General features: G+C 35.2%; 1 protein-coding gene across 10 annotated transcripts in view; it reads right to left on the bottom strand.

Moving 5' to 3' along the window:
* Positions 1-19,848, bottom strand: part of khdrbs2 (KH domain containing, RNA binding, signal transduction associated 2) — a 90,017-nt gene that overhangs the window by 7,220 nt on the left and 62,949 nt on the right. For 2 of the 10 annotated variants that reach the window (XM_055170430.2, XM_055170429.2), the window contains exons 7-11: positions 17,528-17,610; positions 17,394-17,452; positions 13,987-14,073; positions 12,158-12,205; positions 8,825-8,931 (exon numbers count right to left, since the gene is read on the bottom strand). In XM_055170430.2, coding sequence (XP_055026405.1) covers positions 12,168-12,205; positions 13,987-14,073; positions 17,394-17,452; positions 17,528-17,610 — 267 coding nt within the window. In that variant the 3' untranslated portion in view covers positions 8,825-8,931; positions 12,158-12,167. Of the gene's footprint in view, positions 1-8,824; positions 8,932-12,157; positions 12,206-12,700; positions 14,074-16,385; positions 16,579-17,393; positions 17,453-17,527; positions 17,611-19,848 lie in introns of all 10 variants that reach the window. The other 8 variants (XM_055170437.2, XM_055170436.2, XM_055170438.2 and 5 more) reach the window with 8 other exon arrangements.

Raw genomic sequence — 19,848 nt, 5'->3', positions numbered from 1 at the left:
TGATCACCGTATTTTTATAAATCCTGTACATGTTTGGACCTGCCGAACAGGTTGAGCACTACTTTGTTGAGCAGAGAGGCTGCACAGTTTGATCAGCGGGCTGCGGGAACCGGCGCACATCACGCCGCCAGACGGTGTTAACTCCAAATGTATAACTATTATCAGATCGGCCCACCGGGAAAGTCCCGACTCTCCCGATTGCCATTCCGCTACTGGCTGTAAGAAAGTGAGTGCGTTTGGGTCGCTGGTCCCCGCGAACAGATGTGACGTGCCTCACTAAGCTTCCAGGATTAGAGACATGCTGCCAAAACCGTTTGTGCTGAAGATCGCATAAAGTTACACCCATTTCAGGCTGTCTGCCTATCTCTCTATACTATCCTCGTCTTTCTATAGTCATTCTCAATGCTCTCAAGGCGGCTTTGGTCAATTCTCTCCCCAGCGTGACGTCATACAGTGCGTTGTGGGGGAAAAGAGAATCATTGCAAACCACTGTACTTTTTCATACTTTTTCGGGTTTTGTGATACCCAACAACATAAAATACAATGGATAACAGTTTAAATGTTTATTATCAACAAGCAAATTGCACAAATTAGTTGAAAAATTTAACCTGCAAAACGCCCTTTAAATGAGTAATTTTTTTGTATCCTAAAGATGGTCAGTGACTTTCTCTCTTTTTGTTATTTAAAAGAATTCTTTAATAAAACTGGTTTGTTAAAATGAAAGTAAATTGGTTTCATATTGACTAACAAATGGAGAAAAATCTTAATTTTCAAAGGGGGTGTACTCATTTATGCTGAGCACTGTAAATAAAGACTATTTAAGGATTTAGGATGCCATGGAAACTGATACTGTACATATATCTACAGGTAAAAAGAGGTATTCATCATTTTTTACTGTATAATGCCAGTTAAGAGGTCGAGATATATATATATATATATATATATATATATATATATATATATATATATATATATATATATATATATATATATATATATATATATATATATATATATATATATATATATATATATTAGTACTGTGCAAAAGTCTTAGGCCACCACCACCAGACTTCTTGTTTTAGAAGTTTTAATGTCAATCCATATTTGTTTTTCAAGCAATATTTTATTAAGATACAAACAGAAAATACAGGAAATATGTACAAAAAAATTACATTTTCAGGACTGATTGTCTTCTTTAGGCATCGTCGATGTTTAATGTGACCTCTCTTGGCACTAAACACATCTTGAGCGTTTTTGGGCAGAATGAAGTAAAAAGATTAATTTCTTTAAATTATAGATTAGGATTTCATTTTATTTAGGTTTAAGAGATCCTGCAGTTTTCTGCTATTGCACAAGTGGAAGGGGAGTTTACCCTACAACTTGACACATCACCCTACTGAAAAATCCAGCTAAGACCTACGGAGCCCTTCTGATGACATGGTAAAACCTTTTTTTTAAATCGTGGCCACGAATTAGCAATTCGTTCCCACGAATTATTAAATCGTGCGCACGTTTTAGTAATTCGTTCCCTCGTTTAAGCTAAATCGTGCGCACGATTTAGTAATTCGTTCCCTCGTTTAAGCTAAATCGTGCGCACGTTTTAGTGGTTCGTTCCCTCGTTTGGGTTGAATCGTGCCCACGTTTTGTTAGCTCGTTCCCTCGATTGGGTTGGATCGTGGCCACGTTTTGTGAATTGGTGCCCAGAATTTCATTTAAACCATTGGGACATTAACACAACGCTAACAAGATCAAATTCACTCTAGCCATTATTAATGACGCATACTTAATGCAGTTTTATAAATTCCTGCCAAGAATTTCATTAAAATCATCGGAATAGTGACGCTTATTGCAGCTCAATGCATTAATACATTGCTATTAAGTATAAAATTCATACACCTTATGGCTTCTGTTTATCAGTTTATTTACTCCTTCACAGAATTTCATAAAATATATTGGGACATAACGTGAACTAACGCATTGATACAGTGCTATATAAGGATCAAATTCATACATCTTGGGTCTTAAACCGTTTTATTAATTCCTGCCCGGAATAATAAAAAACAATAATCGGGAAACTAACATGACCCTTAACGCATAAATACAGTGCTATTTAAAGATCAAGATTAATCCACATACCCCATCAATGAGCCATACCTCATACACAGCTCCACCAATTCCTGTGCAGAACAAAAAAAAACCTCAACACAACCTTTAGGACATTAACATGACGCTTAATGCATGCTAATGCATTAAATACAGTGCTTTTAAGATCAAAATCACTTTATTAATAAGTCACATATTCCTGCACAGAATTAAAAAACATATTGGGACATTAACGTGACGCATTAATTAATTTTGTCATTTATTTTGGTTTGTCCAACTAAAAAATCACCCAAGTGACATAAAGAGATTTTATTAAGTTATTTTATTTTAGTGATATTTAAGCCCCTGAATTATTTAGTTTAATTAATTCCTGCGTCACGGTAATGTCCCAATATGTTGGGACAATATATGGGCAGGAATAAATAAAACAGAATATGTATATGACTTATTAATACTGATTTTGATCTTTTACTGTATTTAATGCATTAGCATGCATTAGCATCGCTGGTCAAACTGTGCAGCCTCTTTCCTAAACATAAAAGTGCTCAACCTGTTCGACAGGTCCAACCATGGGGATTTTTAAAAATATATGGGGATCATTGAACGGCTCCTCCCCAAATGGCATAGCCTGTCGGCCTTTGACGTAAAAAGCCGCGCCGCTCAATGCTTGTTTATTGCAGTACATATGCGGTCGGATTGATCCATCAAGCAGATAGACTATTTGATAGAAAGTGTGGATTAAGGATGTTTAAAATCTCTAGCTTGGTGGTCAGTACATGAATGGATCAAATCAGCACATTTGCAAAGGTTTGTCTCCATATGGCTATATAATACAGTTTTTCTCAATTGCTTTGGCTCAATTCTCAAATGAAAATTTTATTTTCCAAAACAATAAGATCAGATCTCTAAACAATTAGCTTATTGTTCACATCAGATTGGAATTTCTTATTGATTTGAGCAAATTGCAAATGCTTTGGCACATGTGTGCAAACAATAAGTACAATCGTCTGCAGTTTGCCCAACAACTTATTGCATATGGCTTGTTGATCAAAACTGATGAGTCAATTCTCACTTAAACTGTCAAACTCTTCACAACTTCTCAATCATTTGTCATCGTGTACACCATCACATTCAAAACGATCCATTCACTTATCAAAAACTACTAAACATGCATGTACATTCCATAAATATCTGACATAGATATTGTTTGTAATGTCTGCTTCATTGGAGATTTTTTCCCTGGTGCATGGCAATGGAAAACATAAGATGTGATGTGGATGAAAATCTTTGGCCTGACCAACAAGAGCGACAGGATGTCCAACAAGAGCGACAGGATGTCCAAGAAGAATAATTAGTTTATCATTGAGGTTATTTTGTAGTTATTTTAAATGTAATACACATACAAAAATAAATGAAGTGAATAAATAGAAATGTTCATTTACTTTTTTCTATGTACTGTTGACTCTTCTCAATTATTACGATTTTTTTATGAAACCTTATTTTCTATGGTGGACTTTCATGGTGAAAAAACAACTAAACATTTTGACCAGTGTTGCTCACACGATGACAAAAATACTTTATATTTTGGTGCCCTTGGCCAAATTACTGACAAGATAACTAGGTTTTGAAGCATGAATAAAATGTTTTGGGTGTGTAACTTCATTTTGCAGACATGCAATTACAGTTTTTCTCAATTGCTTTGGCACATTTTTCGCAACAGTCTTATTATTCTCTAAACAGTGAGTGCAAATGTCACAACTGTTTGCTGGAACTTCAGAACTTAATTGCATGTCTGCAAAATGAAGTTACACACCCAAAACATTTTATTCATGCTTCAAAACCTAGTTATCTTGTCAGTTATTTGGCCAAGGGCACCAAAATATAAAGTATTTTTGTCATCGTGTGAGCAACACTGGTCAAAATGTTTAGTTGTTTTTTCACCATGAAAGTCCACCATAGAAAATAAAAAAAATCGTAATAATTGAGAAGAGTCAACAGTACATAGAAAAAAAGTAAATGAACATTTCTATTTATTCACTTCATTTATTTTTGTATGTGTATTACATTTAAACTGAAATCTTGCTTGTCCAATTGCTGTACATTTCATATTTCTTATGTTACAACAAAAATACAATAGAAAATAACTACAAAATAACCTCAATGAAAAACAAATTATTCTTGTTGGACATCCAGTCGCTCTTGTTGGACATCCTGTCACTCTTGTTGGTCAGGCCAAAGATTTTCATCCACATCACATCTTTATGTAAAAAATCTCCAGTGAAGCAGACATTACAACAATATAAATGTCAGATATTTATGGAATGTACATGCATGTTTAGTAGTTTTTGATAAGTGAATGGATCGTTTTGAATGTGATGGCGTACACGATGACAAATGATTGAGAAGTTGTGAAGAGTTTGACAGTTTAAGTGAGAATTGACTCATCAGTTTTGATCAACAAGCCATATACATTAGTTGTTGGGCAAACTTCAGATGATTGTACTTATTGTTTGCACACATGTGCCAAAGCATTTGCAATTTGCTCAAATCAATAAGAAATTCCAATCTGATGTGAACAATAAGCTAATTGTTTAGAGATCTGATCTTATTGTTTTGGAAAATAAAATTTTCATTTGAGAATTGAGCCAAAGCAATTGAGAAAAACTGTAAGTTCTGAAGTTCCAGCAAACAGTTGTGACATTTGCACTCACAGTTTAGAGAATAATAAGACTGTTGCGAAAAATGTGCCAAAGCAATTGAGAAAAACTGTAAATACAAATAAGAAGGGTAACTTTGCAGTATCACATTACATATTTTCTACTAAGTGACTTTCATATTATAAACGAGAGTATTCAACTGCAATATGGCAATATCCTCACAACATTATTATTTCTCAAAACTTTGACAAAAATTATTTTCAAAGGAACTGTATTATTGCAGTTATTCAAAGATGCACACATTATTCCGCATATGATTTAAATATTAGTCGAGAGTATATAACAGCAATGAACGTCTTATATGGCAATAAATATCCAAATAACTTCAAATAACAACATAATGAAATTAATAAAAAGACAAGGAAGCAGGATTGGCATGTAAATTGTATTATTATTACCGGAAAAACAGCAAAATAACTGAAATAAACTCTGAGATAAATGAGCAATAACAGTGGAAAAAACGTTATTATCTATCAAAACTTTATATGACAAAAATTATATTTAAAGTTATTCAAAGATGCACACATTATTCATGAACACGTTCATATCTGGCCTGGCTTATGTAATAGCTGATTGACAGGTGCGCAACTCCGTCTTTCGAACAGGTATAATTTTGTATAGACAGTTACTCATTTAGGAAAATTATCCATGATTTAATGATTTTATTATTATTATGAAAATGTTTTTTTTTTTTTTGCAGATTGATTACGATTTGTATACCCTAGTTTAAATACAATACCTTTTTTTTTACCACGGAGGGCCGGTGGTATACGGAATTTCCCGATAGATTTTTTGGTCCCACTCCGCCCCTGACTGTATTAATGCGTTAGGCATCACATTAATGTCCCTACTTTTTAATGGCCTACTGGGCACAAATTAATAGAACTGTATAAGACCCAAGGTGTATGAATTTGATCCTTATAGCACTGTATCATGAGCCAGCTCACGTTAATGTCCCAATATGTTTTTTAATTCTGTGCAGGAATAAATAAAACAGACTATGTGACTTATTAATAAACAAAGTGATTTTGCATTAAGCGTCATGTTAATGTCGGTTGTGTTAAGTTTTTTTTTATTCTGCACAGGAATTAATAAAACTGTATATGAAATATGGCTCATTAATAAGGTATATAGATCAATCTTGATCTTTACATACTGTATTTATGCGTTAAGCGTCATGTTAATGCGCCGATGGTTTATTTTTTATTATTCCGGGCAGGAATGAATAAAACGGTTTAAAACCCAAGATGTATGAATTTGATTCTTATATAGCACTGTATCAATGCGTTAGCTCACGTTATGTCCCAATATTTTTTATGAAACTCTGGGAAGGAATAAAACTGTATATATACACGAGCCCAAGGTGTATGAATTTTATACTTAATATACTAAATGAAATTCTGGGCACTTATTCATAAAACGTGGGCACGATTTAACTTAATCGAGGGAACGAGTTAATAAAATGTGGGCACGATTTAACTTAATCGAGGGAACGAATTACTAAATTGTGCGCACGATTTAGCTTAAACGAGGGAACGAATTACTAAATCGTGCGCACGATCCAGCCCAAACGAGGGAACGAACCACCAAAACGTGCGCACGATCTAACAATTCGTGGGAACGAACTGCTAATTCGTGACCACGATTTAAAAAAAAGTTTTACCATGTCATCAGAAGGGCTCCGTAAAGACCAGCATAAGCTGGTGAGCTGGTTTTGGCTGGTCCCCAGCTTGGTTTTAGGTGGTCCCCAGCTTGGTTTTAGCTGGCTTTGGTGGTGTAGGAAGCTGGCTTTGCTGGTGTAGCAAGCTGGTCTAGCTGTGTTTTTGTCACATTTTAAGCTGATCCAGCTGGACTTAGCTGGTCATGCTGGAATACCAGCTGGCCCACCAGCATGACCAGCTTTGTCAGGCTGGGAGGACCAGCGTAAACCACCTTAAACCAGCTAAATCCAGCTACCAGCTTATGCTGGTTTTAGCTGGATTTTTCAGTAGGGCAGTTTACATTTTTATACAGTTTTTAATACTATATACACACATTTTCTGTATTTTCTGGATGTATTCTATTGGAGAGATTGAGAAACAATTATATCTGATCACTATAACATTGCAAAACACTATAACACTACAAGCAAAACAACAAATCTATTTCTGGCATGGTGTGTAGATAGATAGATAGATAGATAGATAGATAGATAGATAGATAGATAGATAGATAGATAGATAGATAGATAGATAGATAGATAGACAGACAGACAGACAGACAGACAGACAGACAGACAGACAGACAGACAGACAGACAGACAGACAGACAGACAGACAGACAGACAGACAGACAGACAGACAGACAGACAGATAGATAGATAGATAGTAAAAAAGGTTTAACCAATTAAATATATATATATAGATAGATAGATAGATAGATAGATAGATAGATAGATAGATAGATAGATAGATAGATAGATAGATAGATAGATAGATAGATAGATAGATAGATAGATAGATAGATAGATAGATAGATAGTAAAAAAAGGTTTAACCAATTAAATTATGCAAGTCAATTCTACCTACTTTTATAGTTTTGACTTGTAAGAAGTTGACATAACTTAGAGAAATAAGTTGTTTAACTTAATTTGTTAAGTTAAAGTAACATAAAAATATGTTGATTTGATAGCATTTTTACAGTGTATTTTTCAAAGTCAGTTCTACAAGAAATTTGAACATAGATCGAAGCTTTAAATGAATTAGTTATCATGTTTTCAAACGTCCTTGAATTATGCAGATTTTATGGAGAACAATTATCCGCCTCAAACAGCTGTAATTTGCAAAGAATTAAAGAGATGAAGATATGGTTAAGTGATTAACTGATTAGGAGAAAACAGTCCAAATTCACAAGCCGTCGCAAAGCACTCTGGGATTGTGGCCCCCGGCTTACAGTACATTTATAAGCTCGGCATGAGAATGACTTTGTACTGCATGCCAAAAAACATGAATGACACTAAAATCATTATACCACTGAAATCATTATATCACCATAATACAAATTAGACAAATAGCAAAAAAAACTCTTTTCCAGACACTTCATATATACTATAGAAAGTTCTACAGCAGCGAACAGCATGAGTCACAAATGCATGTCTTACTTATAGTAAGTGTATGAATGGAGCTTTCATTTAATTAATACTCAAGAGATAAAGTCATTCATAATAAAAACACTCGGAATGCTGCTAATTGAGATTTATTAGTCACAGTTCAGTATATAGTCATACTTTAGGATGCTAAGTGTACTAATTTTGATACAAACTAGTTTAGATACTGCTATGAGTCTACTTAAATGGACGGCAACTTTGTATTGGCAGAATCACACATGCTTACATATGAGGTAAAATTTGATGCAATAATGCGTTCCTCTAATCATTTTATCTACAGTTTTTTTATCATTATTAAACATTCAAATCCATCACGTGGCTCTATGGGTTATGTCATTTCGTTGTTTATATACTTTATGGATTTAAAATAACATTAATTTTATAGGATAATGCAGTTGTTGTGCAAAATGCATTAATGACACAATTAAACAAGTAATTTATTAAAACTTAAATAAATAAAATGTATTACAATTTTATTAAAAATGCTTCAGATGTAAATATGATATCAACATGTCATTATTCCGATTGAATATTATTTGATATGAAAGTTAGTCAATACTTTTATTTTGGAGGTTTTTGCATGAAAGCAGGGATGTTCAGATTGTTGGAAATGTAAGTCCCATGAAAAAGACTGAAAGCTCTATAATATTTCGTTTGATGTCTGTGTATGCACAAATTTTGTAAGCTGTGCACACTGTGCCCCCTTCAAAAAAAACTGGTGCGTGACGCCCCTGCTGAAACCTCATATACGAAAAATTTCACCCATCTTCTCATGCAGTCGCATGGCTTCTGTATATGGAGGTTAAAATGATGCCGTTTCTTGTTCTGAGGTTCTGTTTCCAAACAAATCTACTTACCTGACATACAGCATCTGCACGGATTGTTTACAAGCACTTCAGCTAAATAAATCCAGCTTTCTTGCTTCTCACCAACTGGTTTGCAGCACATACTGACTGGAAAGCACCTGGAGTGGAAAGAAAAAAGACGTTTTTTCGGTTAAACAAATGAAGCGTTGAAAGAGGGATATTTTACTCTTGGCAACATAAAAAACGAGAGACTAACTCTGGATACTGTATGTCTAAAGACTTTTGTGTATGAAGCTGATGCAACGGTCTGTTACAATATTGGTGACTAAAGATACTAAACTTTAAGAGACCAAAGTGACTAAATTGCTCAGAGATGGTTGTAATAACATGAATCTGATCTGTGTTGACTCGCTAATGTATTTTGTCTGAAATTTCGATTCTTGCCTAAAAATTAATAGCCTGAATGTCTCAGGGGCCTTTTTGTTTCAAACCACATCATGCTGTTGTTTTGTTGCGTCGATTAAAGGCTTTTAAAAGCTGCTCTCTCTCTCTCTCTCTCTCTCTCTCTCTCTCTCTCTCTCTCTCTCTCTCTCTCTCTCTCTCTCTCTCTCTCTCTCTCTCGCTCTACAGCAATGGGCATCTCTTTCATAGAAAACAACAGTCATTTTCAATGTGATTGAAAATCTACTGCTGCTTGACAGCAAATTGAATTTTTAGCTAGCGAATTACAGCCTCGCGGCAGATGAAAACATTGTGTATTAATCTGTTATTGTCATTATAAATGCATTCTGTCTCACCACAGACAACAAAAGAAAGAAAGAAAGAAAGAAAGACATTGCAAATCTGTAGTTAGATCTTTACATTCAAGATCAGTTAGAAATCCTTCAGGTTTGTGCATTTCTGGGACAGCTATGTGTCACAGAAATACCTTTAGCTCACACTGTAAAAGCATTTTTTCCAAATCAACATATATTTTTATGCTATTTTAACTTTCAAAACTTACAATAGTATGTTGAATTGACTTGCAAAACCAAGTTGTTTTAACTTCATGCTGCATTTTTGCAATGCACAAATCATCTTGGTTTTGACTGCTGCAACACTTGTGAAGTGAAGACTGATGAGTTTGTATACATGTGGCCTTCAAACTTGACTATTTCATGCCTAAAGCACTGCTGGGAAATGGCAAAGTCACTACCTGTGTGACATTGATTAAAAACATTAACCATTTTATTTATAAAAGCCTAAAGTCATTTAAAGCCTTGTGACAATATCACAAATATTTCAAATAAATCAATTGTTAATTTCCAATTATGACTATATACAGGAAGGTCATTTTTCATTTAATAATTTAATAAGTTCTGGGATTTGTAAAAAAATATGTATGTACATTTTTTGCATATCATGTACATTTTTATTTTAAATACATTCTCAAACTTTAGAAAGAATGCAAAGCAAAAATATTTTCACCAGTGGTCTCAGACTTTTAGATCCAAATGTAATTGCAATATACGTAAAAAAAAAAAAACATTTTATGCCGACCTTTAACTGTATGAAAAACCACAGCAGTGTTAATGTAGCTACAAACATCTAACATATACCGCAGCTTCTCTTGTAATATCTTCCTATTTTCAAATAAGCCATCTGATAAGCATCAGTGATTTAATCATCCTTTGTGCCCTTACAAATGATCCTCCATCTGAAAAACACACAATCTGTTTGAGCATGCTCCTGTCTTGTCCTAATTAGACGATAAAACATTGCTGACCTCTACGAAAGACTTTCATCCATCAAATGGACCGAAATAAATCTGTAACATTGGTCAAAAGAAAATAGGATAATTCATGAATAGATTGACAAATGCAGGAATACAGGAAAACAGACAGACTTCAGGCTATCTTTAGAAAATCTTCTACAATGACACTGTTGCATAAATTGATCACAGTTTGTGTGTGATACATAATGCTGTAACCAGAGAGTAAAAGAGGGGAATATGCTAAATGACATGCATTTTCAGTTCTCTATTTATTATTGATAATGTACAGTGTATGTGTGTGTGTTTTACTTAAACACTGTTAATTGTTCAAAACGTTGCTGAAGGCCATATTATTTCATAAGATAGTCATTCCTTAGGGTAGTGTATTGAATCTATAGATGGTTTCAGCAGTAACAACATAAAAAAGCGTCTGTCGTGGTCCGCACGTAACTTCCGGTAAACTCTGCTAAGAATAAATAATAACAAAGTTCTTTCAACATAGTTTATTCATATAACAAGCAAAGGCATTTGTTCAAGAGATTAGTTTAGCAACTAGTCAGACCATTAAAAAAATGAAACCGGAAGTAAAGTTCGGATCCAGACTTGTATCGCGTCAGCACACGTGCGTCCGATGAAACTGTCTACAGGTTATTTTCAACCCATTGCGACAAGCCCAACAGTTGGGTTGAAATTAACCCAGAGCATTTTTATATTTGACCCAAAAATGGGTTAAAACAACCAAGCATTTTGGATTGAAACAACCCAGCGTGCTGTGCTTGTCCTTTTTTGACCCAATGCTGGGTTGAAAATAACCCAGCATGTTTTAGTGTGTATGTCTAAAACTGTAAGTCTGCATCATACAGGGGTGGGTTTTTGTTTTCAAGATAACTCAGTGGGATTTCTTGGCTAAATGGTTTATTAATTGCAGTGCCACAACAGAACATTAGCACATGCCATCAAATGCTTTGTTTCATAGTGGCACTTGAAGAGATGTAGATTTGTGCTAATGCTTTAAGCGCATGCTGTGGTCAGTGAATGTACTTAGGCCTCCTGTGTTTCAATAGCATATAAGTTCACTGGACCACAAATTCTGAAATCATTCTGATACTAGTGAAATGTAGGAGGACATTGGCATGCATGTTTTTAAACTGGATAGTGAGTGGTTAACACAGTTTTGTGCAAGTGGCACTTATCTTAAGTTTCAACCCATGGTTGAGTAAAATATGGACAAACCTAGTCATTGGTTTGTATAGAACCTGTAAATATTTGACCTGAAAAAAATTATTCATTCACTTCACCAAATTTTTTCCAAGGTAAGTGGCTGCAATCAATCTATTTAAGCTACATTTAGACAAAAATTCATGATAAATATTTTGTTTAAATGTAGCTTAAACAAACTGATTACAACCACTTAGCTTAAAAAAAAAACAAGTAAATTGAATAAATAATTTTTTTTCAGTGTACCCAGCATTCATTCGTTTATACTCCCTTCATTTATTGTCCATATTTCAAACAACCATCCGCTGAAACAACCCAGCAGCATTTTTATAGTACTGTATATTGAATTCACCCCTCTGTTTTATGTTTGCACGTGTAGTCATTATAGGGTTAAGGATACTTTTGTGACCTACCAAGTTTGATTCAATCCATCGCATCTCTGCTTACAAAGAGACTGGCACCTGTTGGAAGGATAAACATTATTTCAGAAATTGTTTTTGAGGCACTATTAGCACAATACACTAAATGAATAGACAATGAGTGAGATTACAAGTCCAAACCAACTTACAACGGCATGCACGATTAACAAATGGATTGAAAACAGTTGGACAAAGCATGTGTTTTACTATCAAAAAAGTAAACCAATTTGTGGGGCAGGACAAAAGCTGTCAGAGAAGATTCGAGAGCAACCATCTTTTTCAGCGTTTCTGGTTAAAATCTTTAGTTTAGCTGGTCAGGTATTAAACATCAGTTTTAGCTTGTTTTAAAAGATGGATTGTTATGATTTGTCTTATGTGTTAGTAAGTCATTTTTGTTGTCACTAGTTAACTTTATTAGTGGATTTAGAGGGCCGAGGCATTTAGTTGGGGGTTAGTGAGGGCAGGTTTACTTTTTGAAGTATAAATAACTTAATTTATGACTGGCATTCGCAACATTAGAGTTATTATTAGGGTTACCTGCTTAATGTCTAGTCATCCTTTCGGTGTCTTAAAACGCGTCAGCATTCAGTTCTAACAGTCACAGAAAAGAGTTCAGGTCTCTTTGGGGCCTCAATATTTAAAAGCATTGGTATTACAACACAAATCCAGCCTTTTGATGTTCATTAACATAAAGAGCAGAAGAATATATATACTGTATAATGTAGGTAGCAAAGATAAAGCATTACATTTAACTGGATCCCATTCACTCCTGTGAGTGAATTGACTGTACTGTACCGTACTGTATGTACGTAACACCAAAGGCTGGGGAACATCTTATTGTAATGTGGGGACGTTCTTACCTCCTCAATCTCCATATCTTTCTCTAGTGCAGATGCTAGTGCAGACAAGTCGGTCACAATTTTTGTTTAATAAGCTGAAGCTTAAAGAGTGTGTTAAAAAAGATTCAATTTATTGATCTAAACAGTTGATTAACATGTTAAACATTTAAATGACTAATCAAGAGTCAATGAACAATTTAGAGCTAATGTTAAAAATTATTTAACAAAGTTTAATTGTATTAATGTAGCTCATCTAATATTACACAAAATGACGGTTTCTTTTTGTTGCATTTCTTTATGTATATAAAAAGACATATTAGCCATTTTCTCAGCTCAAACAGGCATTTAGTACTAGACAACCTATCTAATTTTACAAAAATGATCTCATCCTTATTAACAATTATAGCAACACAAGTTTAACAATTATGATCACCTATTTAGAGAAGCTTGCACAAGGCGCTTTACATCTTTTTTATTACATTTTTTATACTGTATGTACAAATACAAGCTACACACAAAGCAAAGCACTTGATGCGGCTACTTACATAGCCAATTGCTTTCAAACCCAATACTGATATCAAAATTAAATATACAAACTCAGTATTTACTGTCATCAAATCAAGAAGTATTAAGAAAGATGTTATGTACAATGTGAGTCTCTTCACTGTGGCGAAGACATTTTTTGTTGTTGACTGAGGCTAATTCCATGCTTTACATTTGGGGGACAAACAATGGAAAACTAAAGGAAGTAGCATTCCATGTGGAAAAAGAAAATCTATATATACTGAATTCAATTTTATTCAACGTTCATGAAGTTTTTTACAAAGAAGTCCACAATTTCAGATAAAAAACAAGGGAACTAGTTGGGATTTCCAGGGTTTGGGGTGAGTTTAAAAACACTTATCAATTATTAAGATGCCTTTTTTAGATTATTTCCTAACTTAGGTTGATGATCTGATGATCTGGAGCACCTTTAATATCTACCATAGGGGTGATCTCTGTAGCCCCCTCGACTGAGTCTTGATGCTGGAGCTTTTAGGTTGGGTCGGGATGATATCCATTCCTCTTCTGCTAAAATAAAGGTGATTAAACAGATGAGAAATGCAGAGCTCAATTTCAATCAGGTTCATTAAAAACGTAACATTTTATGTATTTCTGAGGTTAAGGAAGAAGGAGATATAAAACAAATGATGTGTTAGATACGAAAGATTGCAGACTCTTTAAATGGTTGAAAGACATTGCTGTGACAATTCATCTGGGGACAGCTATCCTAAGGGCATAATTTCATGTGACATTAACCTTTGTTTTCTTTTTGTTTAAGCATTTCAAAATAAAAAAATGGACCAACTTACAGATACTGTGTCAAAAAGTCTAAGGCCAATATTAAAAATATTTTTTTTTTGTTGTATTATTACAATTTTATACATTTTGTTAATGACAAATGATATGATTTGCATAAATGTTCTTTGAAAACCGAACAACACAAAAGTTTCCAGCCTTATGATTTTCACAAAAATAACGCCTTCCAGAAAAGTTTCTTCTTTAAATATATAAATACAATATATCATATGAAAGAACAGACCCTCTGCTTTCAAAAAAAATATGTTTCATCCTACACATATTTGTAAATAGGGGTAGGTTTCTTCAAAAATAAAAACATTTTAATAAAAAGAGATAATTGCGTTTTTTGTGAAGGACTTTTGATAGAGATCAGATTCAGAACGATGATCAAAACTTACATGGAGTTCAAACTGTTTGTCCTAAGGGAATACTTCCGGGTTTTAGAAGTTGGGTAAGAGCGCTAATAATAATAATAGTGGAAATATGGATTGCCGGAAAAACTCGTCATTGGCAGAGAAGCGTTTTCTCTTAATTGACAAGTTAACTCGTCAATGGCGGGGAAAGAGTTAATGTGTCTCCTTTTCCTTCAATGACAGAATTAGTTTGAACTGGTACTGCATCAATTCCAAAGGACAGACAAAATGTTCATAATATGTACCCCAGCTGCCACGGAGGCTGTACCCATTCAACTCTTTCGCCGCCATTGACGAGATAAATTGTCAATTAAGAGAAAACGCTTCCCTGCCAATGACGAGAATTTCCGGCGTTCCGCAATACCGCTATTATCCACCAGGTGCAACTTATACAACCCGGAAGTAGCGCCCTCGCGTGAAAGAGAAAGAACTCTGTGTATGTTTTAAAGATCGCTCTGCATCTGATCTCTATCAAAAGTCCTTGACAAAAATTGAATTATCTCAGCTTTTTGCTCAAAATTTTGTGTTTTTGAAGAAACCTACCGATATTTGAGAGGTGATAAAAAGAGAACTAATTAAGGTAGGATGAAACGTTTTTTTTGATTGAAAGCAGAGGGTCTAATCTTTTATTTGAGATATTATTTGTTTATATATTTAAAGAAGAACATTTTCTGGAAGGCATTAAACTTTTGCGAAAATCATGAAAAATGCTGGCGCTGGCTGGCAACTTTAAAAAAAAAACGCTGGCGTGGAAAGAGTTAAAAGTACAGCTTTGAACCTATCTTAGAGGCACCTGCAATATTAGTACCAAACAGTGGCGGCTCGTGACTGCTCATCCGAGGGGCGCAAATTCAAAATATGTGTTTGGAGTGTCATGTGTGTTGCTTGCCCTTTCAAAATATGTGTTTGCTGCGTCATGTGAACCATGTGCATCACGTGTTTTGTCAAAGCAAGTGCCTGCTGCGCATGCTTCAAAACCGTTTATGATAAAAGAAATGCTCACGTTCACAAAATACACGCAAGACACTCCCTTAACAGTAAACTCTGATTACGCATGAGATTATGCGAGGATCTGGCAAACACAACTCTCTTTTATCATAAACCCTTTAGACGCGTCTACAGCAGGCACTTATTTTGACAAGACACGTGATGCACATAGGATCACTCGACGCGCCGAATACATATTTTGAAATTACAAAACACACACATGACGGGCTACATACATGTTGTGACGAACTTCGAAAAAAGAAGTCACCGGCTGCCACTGGTACCAAATGTATACATATCTGTAACTAATGGTACATATTAGGACCATTAATGTCCCAGTGACAGCTGGGATACATATTTTGACCAGTTTTACAGTGTACCTAAACCTCAAAAATTTACTAAAGATCATCTTGGATTATTCAATGTAGATCCGAAAATCTGATTCCTTTGAATAGTGACCTATAAATGTGCAGTCTCTTTTTTTATTCCTTTTACTGTACATCCCAGATTTTCAATGTAGTCTTAGACTTGACTGTATGTTTCAAAATTCCCATTTCCTATCCAGTGTACATGTTTAGCTCGATCCATTGTCATAAATTTCAGAAAAATACGCAATGTCACAATGCCCTAATTATCAGTTACCAAAGGCAGATCAGATGAGGCATGAACTCCTGGCTGAGCTCACAGTATGACCCTGCTGTCATTTAAACACAGTATGTGTTGGGAGCCGATGCACCATTAGCCTCTCCAAATGTGATCGCTGGGCCATTGAAGAAACAATCAGTCTGCTTTCAGGGCAAAGAACCCTAACCTTCATTGTTGCTAATGACTGTTTCTTTTACAACACACAGAGAGAAAAGGGGAAAACCCATTAGAGTTCATGTCAAAACTCTTTATATTACAGTATTCTGTGTAATGAGCACCACCAGACTAAAATCTCTCCCTTGAACACATTACATTTAAAAAAGATTCTTCTTCACCGTGAAAGCTATCTCTGACCTTTTGCAGTTTTAACTACACAACAAGCACGACGTGTCGCAACACAACGAAATCTTGGTTTCTTGTCAAAAAGTCTTGCAATATTAATCGACTCCTGTTCGCACACTCCGCTGTACAATTTGCCACACTGTAAAATGAATGAGTGAGCACGTCTACAATGGGAGACTGGCATCGGTAGAAATGCCAAGAACAGAGGGAATCCTGTATCAAATGTAATCCAGCGAGGGCACGTGTTCAAACGGCAAAGTAATGACTGAATGGCCAATCCTACTCTCTTGGTGGGCATCAGCAATGCCTCCAGCTCTCAGCTGGCTTTGGTCCATGATTTCAAGTGCATCTCAAACCCAGCCCTGGGGCACACTAGTAGGGTAAGATGGCAGCTGCTCTGCCATGGGCCTGGGTGATTTAGCAACTGGCAAACACCAAAAGGCGTTTCTTCTTACCTTTTAGCTGTGAAACATTTAACAGCAATATGGAAAATGAATGAGACATAAGAGGTTTCTTACTGGTACGGGCAATGTGCCATGACTTAGTTTCAGGCCGCCTGCTACATAAACTACTGCTATGTTGAAGTGGATCATCCAGAATGTTTATGAATGTTTTAGGGAACAAAAAATGTTGCTTTAGAAGGATTGCAGATCATATCCTTACCGTAATTATTGTAGGTTTCATCGTTATTTCCTTGTCCATATTCATAATACTCTGAGACACTGTTGAGAAAAAAATATTTGTGAAAACCACATACAGTAAATTAGTTCTTCTATAAGTCTTCTATAAATAAATACCTTTTTGACTGGTTACTGTAATTGTCATCATAGGCCTCATAACTCTGGTCATCATATTCCCCATCATAACCATCATCATACCCCTGAAAAGCACAATAGCATAATCACAGATTCAGACATCGGGGGACTAAATCAGGCTCAATGCAGCATTCTAATTGTTTAGGGTTGAAAAATCAATGTTTAATTACATTGCAAAAGGATTTCTCTAATAAATATACTCCCAGAGTGGAGGTCTGGCACAGATGAATCATGTCCAACACAAAATATTGATCAATGAGTAAAACGACAATTGTCTCATTTGCCATGTCTGTAGACAAGTGGATAATGTTTGGGTCGATACAGTATGACTGACAAATGAAACAATAAACAGATTAAAACTTCATAATGGGGTCTTAGGAAATTCTTGCATTTTTTAGCTGTCACTGATAGACTGACCAATTATCACACTATACAGCACACTAAATGTGTAGTGAACCTGTTCAGAAGATCAAAAGAAAGACTCAAATAGACCGACAAGTATCAAATAATCAAAACTGACCATTTTGGCCTAATGGAAATCCTGCAGCACTTTTGAATTTCTTCACTTTGGTATGAAAGCATCTGCATAATGTCTTTATAATGAGCTGGACGGCAGGAGTACACTATCTTATACCTAATGCCTAAGGCTTAAGCTTAATGCTTAAAATCAAATGGCTTTAAGTGTGCAGTTTTTAAATATTGATGCCCATCCATTTTTGGCCAATAGGCTATTGTTCAAGTCACATCAGCATTTAACTTGATTTAGGTTGCGTAGGAGATGGACATTCTCTTTCTACAGTCCATTTAATTACAATACATAAAACGGGTGAGCGAATCAATATTTTTGAGAGTGTTTATTTCTTTTTGATGTATTTAAAGCAAAAAGTCATGGACTAAAGCCATGAAATTCTACATTTTGTTGATTTTGCGCTCTTTCACAATCGCGAACAACTGGAGGGACTCACTGGCAGCTGACATCTATTTCCAGATTGTACAATCAGCATTTTTGTCTCTTGTAAACCCTCAATTAAACTAATAAATGTGACCATTTAGTGCTGTGTTCACTTCCAATACGGACACAAATATGGTGGCGGGCATGGCGGAAGTGACGTCTTTGGTACCCATGAATACTGTAAAAAGCGTTTCTGTGCCTTAGTAGATTTAACAAAAATAAAATGAGTAAACTCTTGAATTCTAAATTTTTGAATTCTTGTCTTTTTTAATCAAAATATGAGTTAAAATTAAAAAAATTCTAAATGAACACATTATTAAGTAAATTCAACTTAATTTTATATGTATAATCCACTTAAATTTGTAAGAAGGAAATAACTTAATAATTTGGGGTTGGATCTATGATTTTATTAAACATAACTAAAGGGCGATTTATAGTCGTTCGTAGGTTCTACGGCGTAGGCTATCCGTAGGCTATCTGTAGCCTGTGCGTAGCTCTGCGTAACCTGATGCGCACCTGGCAAAAATTTTAACAGCGCGTCAGATCTACGCGGACCGCAAGCGCTGTGATTGGTCCACCAGAACCCTTCCCGTCAGGTAAAAAAAACTGTGTCATAGGTATTTCCGTTTGCGACGGTGAAAACAAAGAATTGCTAAGTTGAGGAGTGATTTAACTCAAACTGCAACAAAAGTCGCTGTTTATTTACATCCATCATTGCTAGTCTTCTCAAATTATACACCACAAGTTGGTGTTTCTTCTTCGTTTGTGGCTTAACTTGCAAAGGTGCTTCTTCTTTGGCGTTCGCGCTGCTACTGTGGTTACACGCGTGGTTACTGCCTACCAGCGGCCTGCGCGCGTGTTTGCACGTCGACGCGGACGACGACGCAAAAGTATAAATGAAAACCGACGCAGAACCTACGTCGTTGCGGCTACGCTGTAGGACCTACGCACAACTATAACGAGCCCTTAACTAGGCAGTGGACTCGTAGTTCCCAGCATGCATTGCATGGGACTGCATTTGGAGAATAAAATTTGAATTTAAATGCTATTTTATGTGTTTTAACTAAAAATAAAGACTTTTTAGTGTTTAATGTTTATTAATCTTCATGATTTGGAAGAGTTTCTGTTTCTACTTTTAATTTTATATTTACCATTGTTAAATGTAAAAAAAATTAAGGTAAGTGGTTGCAATCACTTTATTTAAGCTACATTTAAACAAATTAAAAAAACTTTTGTTTAAATGTGGCTTAAATGAATTAATTGCAACCACTTACCTTAAAAATTTTGTACCCAAATGAAATTGAGTGGGCACGTAGATTGAATGAAGTTTCGTGCCCTCATCTCACGGAAT

This window comes from Misgurnus anguillicaudatus, chromosome 11 (genome assembly GCF_027580225.2).
Source record: "Misgurnus anguillicaudatus chromosome 11, ASM2758022v2, whole genome shotgun sequence".
NCBI lineage: Eukaryota > Metazoa > Chordata > Actinopteri > Cypriniformes > Cobitidae > Misgurnus > Misgurnus anguillicaudatus.
The sequence above is the reverse complement of the archived record's forward strand: the minus strand, read 5'-3'. Positions and strand labels throughout refer to the sequence as shown.